At 36.9% G+C, this 9,210-nt stretch overlaps 1 protein-coding gene across 2 annotated transcripts; it reads right to left on the minus strand.

The window, feature by feature from the left end:
• Positions 1-312: 312 nt before the first annotated feature.
• On the minus strand, positions 313-8,758 carry LOC116189358 (UDP-N-acetylglucosamine transporter UGNT1). 2 transcript variants are annotated; one of them, XM_031519003.1, is made up of 13 exons: positions 8,389-8,758; positions 7,522-7,598; positions 6,718-6,879; positions 6,481-6,614; positions 5,702-5,832; positions 5,576-5,620; positions 5,370-5,467; positions 4,586-4,693; positions 3,835-3,891; positions 3,625-3,723; positions 3,314-3,348; positions 2,592-2,597; positions 313-884 (listed from the first exon to the last, which is right to left on the minus strand). In XM_031519003.1, exons 1-10 carry the CDS (start codon positions 8,549-8,551, stop codon positions 3,649-3,651), a joined length of 1,050 nt encoding a protein of 349 aa, XP_031374863.1. In that variant the 5' UTR covers positions 8,552-8,758; the 3' UTR covers positions 313-884; positions 2,592-2,597; positions 3,314-3,348; positions 3,625-3,648. The 2 variants fall into 2 exon arrangements, with proteins under 2 accessions (XP_031374863.1, XP_031374855.1); XM_031518995.1 differs by lacking the exon at positions 313-884 and having other exon boundaries at positions 2,288-2,597.
• Positions 8,759-9,210: the final 452 nt, after the last annotated feature.

The raw sequence follows: 9,210 nt of genomic DNA on the forward strand, positions 1-9,210 counted from the left end.
TATTTCCATGTATCGAATTAATTACTCTATTCCTAGGCAATTAACTAGTGGGAACCCATTAAGAATCAACCCTAATCAGTTATTTAAGGTGATCGGGTATATTCCTATCCTCCTAGAATCAATTCTATTCTCTAACACAAATCGAACTTACGTTATGCTATCCACGGCTAAACCTAGAATTCCTCTTCCAAGTTCAACTAGGTTACCTAATCAATTCAATTGGTGATCAAACAATCAAAAAGCATTACACACAAGATAAACATAAATGCATATAATTCATTCAATAGAATAAGAGAGAAAAGTCACAAAATCTAGAAATCGAATGCTAGGTTACATTGATAACCCTAGAAAAAGAAATTTAGCTCCTCATGTTTATCAAAAGCAACATCGAATTAATCAAAGACATAGTTTCAAAACAATAGACTGAGATAGGATCAAAGAAGAAGAATAAATCTGGTCCGTCTGCTCAAATCCACGAATGTCTTCTTGATCTTTCTCTCATTCCTTGCACCGAGCTTTCTTTGAAAATTCGTGCTCTAGCCTCCCAATATTGTGCGGCCTCGAAATCTATATATGACCCCCAAAAGATCCTAAAATCTTGCCTAACCTAAATAACAAAAGAATATCTACCAAAATGTCAAATATACCCCCTTGATTACAGATATCCATATTTAAAGACACAGGCTGGCACAACATTGACTTGAGCCAAATTATATTGGAATCTTGAACAGCGTTCTGTCACCGCAGTCTTCCTGACTATGTCACTTTGGCTGCCTATAACTTCTTCATTTAAGCTATGATTCGTGTCTTGTTTGACTCGCTGGCTTCCTCACTTGATAAGCTATCCGTAGACATCACTTTTGCGAAGTTTCCTCCAGTGTTTCCTTCCAAAAATAATATGAATTTAGAGGTTGCAATATTCACATAGATATCGAGCTAAAATCAAATAAAAACCTACTAAAATAAAGCTAAAGCGAAATTAGACTAACGTAACCTAAAATAAAGGGGAAATAGCCGAAAAATTCAAATAGTTTCCTTCAATTTTCCAATCTACTAACTTTTCAAATTTTAGCTTAAAAAATCAAAACGTTTCCTTTTATTTCCTTTTGTTTCCTTTCGTTTCCCTTATCTACCAACCTATTATTTTGGCATTAAGGGCGCTAATGTGGCTGTTTTAATTTGCCTATGTGGCAAACGACAGCACACGTGACGATAGTGTGTGGTCCTTTTAACCCAAAAAATCAAATAGTTTGATATTTTTCCCCGATATACCAAAATATCAAAAACTAAAAAAAAAACATATTTTTCATATATTTCCTAATCTACCAAAATGTGAATTATAAGTTTGAATTACAAAATCATATATATGTATGTTGGTTTGAAAATTAAAAAATATCACCACATATCCCAACATCAACACTTTTCAAAACACCTAAAATAAAGGGGAAATAACCTAAAATTCAAATACTTTCCTTAAATTTTTCAATCTATCAACTTTTCAAATTTTGACCTAAAAAATCCTTCTGTTTCCTTCAATTTTCCCCATCTACCAACCTGTTAGTTTTGGCATTAAGGGCACTGATGTGGCCGTTAAATTTGCCTATGTGCAAACTGCAGCACACGTGACCGTAGTGTGTGGTCCTTTTAACCCAAAAAATCAAATAGTTTGACATTTTTTCCCGATATACCAAAATATCAAAAACTCAAAAAAAATATCTTTTTCATATGTTCCCTGATCTACCAAAATGTGGATTACAAGTTTGAATTATGAAATCTTATATATGTATGTTGGTTTGAAAATTAAAAATTATCCACATATCCCAACATCAATACTTTTTCTCAATTTTATCTCAACCTACGAAAATGATACAAGGCAGCCCAACGTTTAGGATGACATCTCAAATTTATCCCACCGTCAATATTCCATTCATTTTGGACGGAAAATCTGACGTTGCACGTAACGGTGCTGACATAGCAGTGTGTGGGCCACTAGTGGCTGACAAAAATCGAGCCAACTTCGAGCTACCTATTTTCCTCGCTCAGGCCACCATATTATGACTTCGTAATTCAAACTTATAATCCACATTTTGCTAGATTATGAAACATATGAAAAATATGTTAATTTTTTTAGTTTTTGATATTTTGGCAGAATTGGAGAAAAATGTCAAATTATTTGATTTTTCGAGTTAAAAGGACCACACATTGCCACGTGCGTTGTCGTTTGCCACATAAGCAGATTTAACGGCCACGTCAGGCCATTAATGCCAAAACTAAGGAAACGTTTTGATTTTTTAGGCCAAAATTTGAAAAGTTGATATATTAGGAAATTTAAGGAAACTATTTGAAATTTTATACTATTTCCCCTAAAATAAACCTAAACTCGAACATCTAATATCAAGTAAACAGGTAAATGTGACATTTTAACTCTACTTTCGTGGAGTTATCAGATTTCCGATTTGACCTTTTTCAAAAGACAACATTGATTCTCCCATTGCATCATTCTATTATATGGGCATCATTTACAAGATCATAGATTGCAATCTCTCCACAGTGTAATTTGGCCACAAATAAAAGAAGCAAAATATTGATACCTGAACCTGCAAAAGCCAAAAAAAAAAGCAGTGTAAATATGTAAAATGAACCACCCTCTTAGTTCTACGGTTGTTTAAAAATGAGTGCAAAAAATTTATGTTTCACATGTTTGATGGCATGTTATAGGAATATATTCAATATTAAGTCTATCTTGGCTTTGACTGGCATATATGGAACATAAATGTATTCATAAATTAATATTTCTTGGAAAGAGGTGTTTGCTTCGAGTATAATTATATAGAGAGCTTGGACTCGTGCTATGCACGGTCTATAAATTAATTAAAATTATATTAACAAAACCTTTCAAAGAAACAAAAGGTTATATTAAAATGAACTAAAAAAGAAATTAGAAGGGAATGGAAGGGATTGTGGAAGAAAAGGAAGAGAGAGTGAAAGGTAAAATGGAATGAGTGGTATAAGGAGAGGAAAGAGCAGAAAATTGGAGTAAAGGTAATAATAACTTTTATAGTCTTGTCTTTATATTTGTTATATTATTTTTCTTCCTTTAGATATAATTAGAGTTATTGAAGGCACTATGTGACAGCACAGTAAAAAAAACTACCATAGGACACCAAAAGTTTTCTTTATATAATAACTGCGTAAAACATTAATTTCTATGAAAATCTTCATAATTATCCTTCCAACTATTCACAGTGGCGTAGATTGTAATTTTATAAACAATTCAAGAGCATGTTAATAAATGTGCGTATTAAAGCAGTACCTCGGACTGGGCTCTTACGAACAATAAAGGAGTGCCTGCAGTTAGCAAAGCCAAAAATAATTTATCCACCGCTCAGTAGAATATCACATCATGTCATCATCTAGAAATGAGACGTATCAACCAATATAAGATCACTTTTTCTGTTGCTTTTAGTATATCTGCTGCTGAATATGAAGTCGCAGGTCATAATCACCAGATCAAAATCTTTCTTGACAGATAACCCGGTGTCTCAGAACATCTATTCCAGGAATATACATGCTCTGCTGGGTAGGGAACGATACAACCACCAAGAAACTCGTAACCTATAATACCTGAGAAGTTCAACGCCTCAGGAATCACTTTCCGACGAGCTTGTAGTAAGCATACAGGCCAGAGCCCACAAAACCAAGGAGCTGCCCTAACACGTTCAGCTGCATGGAAGAAAAACAAGATAGAAGCTTGAGTGGAATGTATATGCTAAGGAAGGGATAGAAAATGAAGGTGCCTAGAAGACTAAAGAAATTAGGGAGGTGTTTGCTCACGATATCGAAAGGAAGCCCGCCGAATATTATCCAGCCAAGTCCAATTGTGAAGAGATCCTAACAACACCAAAATATGCAGAACATGAGGACATTCACGGAACTCTTCAGATGTAATTGGCATATGTAATGAATAAAGCAGAAGCAGCTGATTGTTGTCACCAATTTCAGTCAAGTCAACCAATGAGGTGTTTTGACGAATCGTAACAAGTCAAGTTCTAGATTAAGACACAAATTTTTACAAAATCATCAACAGCCTGTCATCGCTTAAAGCACTCCCTAGTTCTAAGTTGAGTTTTATGAGACATTAAGAAAAAGAAAAATATTCACCTAACAAATTGACAATGGGTTACCAGTTCTTATCAAGCAGCCATATCCGGAAGGAAATCATTAGGAAAATGCACACTTAAGAGTCGAGAAAATCATTCCTCCACACACACCATTCCCCCTTCCCTCCCCCCTCCCCCCTCCTCCCTTAAGAGAGAAACACTTCAAGTCTTGATATGCGTAGCTCTTGAGCGGATAATTTGCTCCATCCACATCCATATGCAAAATCATGGCCCAATGGTCTCATCGGCATAGCCCCAAAGGGTCTTACCAAGGCAAATGTCCATAGCCACTATCCTAAACCCCTTTAAGCTATAGCTCTGACCAAAATCAGTTTCCTACTACTTGAGATCTTGAAAGTGGAATACCATTCTAGACTAAATTTTGTAACAACGATAAGTCGAAGTAATCATTGAACTGGTCAAACCTTTAGATTGCCGCAGATGGTCTGTGTTACCGCTGAATTGAGAGTGGTGTTTAGGAATATACTGTAATTCAAGAAGAAAGCCAATATGCAGGAGAACAGCAGCACAACCTGCGCAAAAGAGAAGCGGATGTAGCTAGATAACAATAATAACGTGAACCCTACTAGGATAATCAAAGTCCAACAGGATGATAGGAAGTGACCATGACCTGCCGTTCAATGGACTCATCTTTCAGTGCAGTTTGTATGAATCTACTATTTCTTTGACATGTCCTGCTTAATCTTCTATGATGCTACTCCCTTTTAATCAATTTTCTACCTCATTTTGCTTGTACAACAGACATGCTGTTCAAATATATCTCTCCAAGTGCATAATTAGTTGGTCCAGTCTAAACATATCAATTTAGAGAAAATGAACCCCGAAACTAAAGAGGAACTTCTACTCAGCTCATTGACAACAAAGAATAATGATATCACAAGTACATACACCAAAGGTATGAAATTGGAAAGTTAATTAGAAATTAAAAAAATGGTAGACTTTTAAGAGAATCCTCTTTGTTCAGCAACACGAAGTGAGAAATTGCGCAGCAGTATTTCCTTGAGTTTCACGTCATGGAACATGCTTTCAGGCATGAAAGGCATCGCATGAAATAAAGTGAAACACGAAATATCACAACAACCAGAACTTAAGCAAAAGTGAGAAATGGGGAAGGTGAAAAAATTAACGAAAGAAGAGCGACAAAGAAAAGGAAAACAATGCTAAGGCTGCATTGATGTGTGGGTTTACCATGAAACCAAATGAAAACAGGTAAGGGAAATGGAAAGTCATCTCTAGGTCCCCTCGAATATATGTCCAGAACAGGAGCACTGGTCCACATATAATCCCTAGAACAAAGAGCAACAAAATTTCATGTCAGAGTTGATCAGGGAATGAAACTACACAATCGATCTCTAATAAAGATCTTATTGTATGAAACTGAATAAGCGATTTACCATTGCACCACATCAACCCAAAGCTATTGAGCCCACTGGATTTACCTAAGACAAGGGAAAAAGACTAAGAAATAAGATAGTGAGAAGTCATTGGTATGCAATTCCAAAGACAGAGATGAATACTACCTATGCCGGCAATTGTTGCAAGATATATAGCTGTAGTGATGTTTGATAGGAAGACAACGAAATACCCATAGAAGTCAAATGATAAGTCCCTTGCTCCCGCAATAAATGCACCAAGAACGATCAACCCAACACTGATAACAACCTTAAATGGTTTGAGTTAAAATGCAGATTAGAGACAATGAACGTTAAATAAGATAAATCTATACCTAAAACAAAAAAGGAAAAAAAATTCATACATTAGATTCTTTAGAGCACATGATGATGCTGTGGACATAATTAGCATTTAACAAAAAGAATGCTCTGGACTTGAGTAAGCACTTTTGGAACCAACCAATATTTGCACTCTATAGTGTAAAATGCTAATAATAAATATTTATTAGTTGTCGTCTTATAGACAATGGTAACTATAACCATGGAGAGGCTGCATAAAGAACTTGAAAGATACCAGACTACTCGAGATTACTAACTTGGATGGAGTGCTTTGATAATTCAAACATATCCAAACAAGCATAAATGAACAAAAACATGAAAGACTCGACAAATAAAACAAGAATACTGGCAAGATGTTCCATGCAATTCATGTGTAACTTGATTATGCAGTAAATTAAAGTGCTAGGTTGAGATCTGAACAAGATGTTGCTGTGATTTAGATTCGCAGCAAATATTCCTCATTCGAACACATTTTGTGCAGAAAGTTCAACAAGACTGTCTGACAAATCATCTCTATTGTAACAGCATATGCCTAAATATGCAAAGCTGCAAGATAGAAAGGTTGTCACCTTCCAATAACAGGTGATGTATATTTCTGTCCAGCTAGAATATATTCCGCCACCATGGTAAATACAACTGTGGTCCGCCTTAGCGTGGTGTACATTGGAACATTTACACCACGAACAGATTCCATCGTTGCTAGCTTCAAAATACAAGAAAACATATGTCAGAGTAGGTAAGACTATGATAGACAACATTAAAAGTCAATCAAATATTTAGAAAGCAGTCAAACAAATGAAGCATACCATGTACAACAAATAGGCTGCTGCAAGAGGAAGAGTGTCAATCAACGTCTTCGAGGGCACAAGTAACTTGGAATTATCAGAAATAATAAATGATTCGCCTGCATTGAAGGTAATAATCTTTCTTTGTCTTAATATATAAAGAAACGAACACGAACATATCATCTGCAAAAGAACAAATAAAACTGTTGTAAATTCACCGGACCAAATGATTAATGCACTCTAGCTAGCTGGGATCAGGTATTTATAGAACATCAAGACAGTTAATAGTAAGTAAAATGAATTAGAGATATGGATGCAATTGATTCCAAGTTATTAAAGGAAACTCAAGTAAACAATATCTGCCAGACATAAGGTACAATGCAGACATGATCCATGGAAATTAGTGCCAGATAAGCAAGTAATATTGACAGGAGACCAGATTATTGCGAAAGCAAATTGAGAAAAGGAGCTCAGCTCCAGGATACATAAGGAAAAGGTGAGAACATATAAAGGCAATTAAAGCACGACAATGCCGAGCTTGGCATGGGAAGATACTAATTGTTGCTGAAGCCAATTCTTTACTATAAGAAAGTTCCACGCAAAGGGGAACTATGTTTTTGAATAATGCTGTTTGAGGCAGTGACTCATTTATTATGAATAAATTAGCGCTGAAAAGCAGCAGTATCGTATCACCAGACTCAAAAGTACCAACCCAAAATTAAAGAGCAAGAAAGTTTTCATTGCAAGTAACCAACAGGCAGATACCTAAGAAGAGAAGCATATATAAGGTAAATAAAACTGTGCAAGGATGGAGTTACGATTTACCTGCAAGAGAGTGATCACATTTGCTGATGGGAAACTATAGGAAGAAAGGGCTGCTTTGTTGAACAGTACCAAGAGAACTGGAAGACAGACAGACAGGCAGGCAAACAGACAAGAGTTGAAAACTGTTCAAAGCTCATCAAGCCCACACATACAGGAAAAATTCTTTCAACTTGGCCACCAAATCTCACTCCCGCAATCACACCACCTAAGCGAAAACAAGTAAACGAACGAATTGTAATTGCGTCACCCGGTAACTGTGATTGCTGAGAACATGAAATGGAATTTTCAGCTTGCAATTGAGATGGGGGCATAGAGTAGTTGAAATTAGGGCTAACAAGCTGATGGGAAACTATAGGAAGAAAGGGCTGCTTTGTTGAACGGTACCAAGAGAACTGGAAGACAGACAGACAGGCAGGCAGACAGACAAGAGTTGAAAACTGTTCAAAGCTCATCAAGCCCACACATACAGGAAAAATTCTTTCAACTTGGCCACCAAATCTCACTCCCACTATCACACCACCTAAGCGAAAACAAGTAAACGAACGAATTGTAATCGCGTCACCCGGTAACTGTGATTGCGGAGAACATGAAATGGAATTTTCAGCTTGCAATTGAGATGGGGGCATAGAGTAGTTGAAATTAGGGCTAACAAACAAACAGACGAAAAATTGCAAAAGAAACAACCAAAGAATTCATTTTTGATGCATCAATCAGAATAACTGCAGCTTCCATGGACAAAACAGTCGGAAGCTTTGCCTCAACAACAGAGTTCAGGAAGGAAGGAATCAATTGAATTCAGTAAAATCAAACAGCACAAACTTTACCGCGAGGGAAACCAAACCAAGCGCATTCACCAGACATACGAACCTGCGCAGGACATGTAAGAAACGGCGGCGTAGGCGCCGCGCTTGGTCATGGCGGACCCACGGAACAGCTTCTCTTCGCCTCGGAGGAGCCTCTCTTTCTCCACGTCCCGCGGGGGATCCGACATCGGAAGAATCGGATTGTTGGTCGGCGAATTCGAGGCCATCGCTGACCCCCTCTTCTTCTTCTTCTTCTTCTTCTTCTTGCCTCTGCGCAGAGGAAGGGAAGGAACCGAGCCGACAGAGAAAACTTCCCACTTGCAGAGGAAAACAAATGTAATGGTGAGGGACGATTTAGATCCCTCGTCGTCGTCGTCGAGCACTCTTGACGGGCGCTTGTATTTGTTTTGATCAAACCCTGCCTGAGTTGCAGGAGTGATGATCCGAACCGGTTCAACATGCCGTTTCGAATTTGGACCACTGCTTTCAAACCCGGATCGGCCGGTTTGGATGATTGAACGAATGGCGACCTGTTGTGTTGCCTCGGGGCGGGTTAGCTGAGCAATTGGATTGGACCCCCTACTTTGCTTAGGGACTTGGTCAAAACTCGAAGTCGAAAGCCCAGTAATGAAAATTAATACGTCATTTTGCATTTTTTAAAATAAATATTAGTTATTTCATAAATACAAAAACATGTACTTTATTCTTCAAATCAAAGGGTATAATTAAACCAAAAATAAAAAGTCCAATGATATACTCTTACACCTTTTGTTTCTCTATCTATTTGCTTTTATATCATAAATCTTTATCCTTAAATGAACTAAGGTGGATGACAAGAATAAGAAAATATTTTGTGAGGAAAACAAAGTATGAATAAGTGAAAAAT

This window comes from Punica granatum, chromosome 1, assembly GCF_007655135.1.
Source record: "Punica granatum isolate Tunisia-2019 chromosome 1, ASM765513v2, whole genome shotgun sequence".
Lineage (NCBI taxonomy): Eukaryota > Viridiplantae > Streptophyta > Magnoliopsida > Myrtales > Lythraceae > Punica > Punica granatum.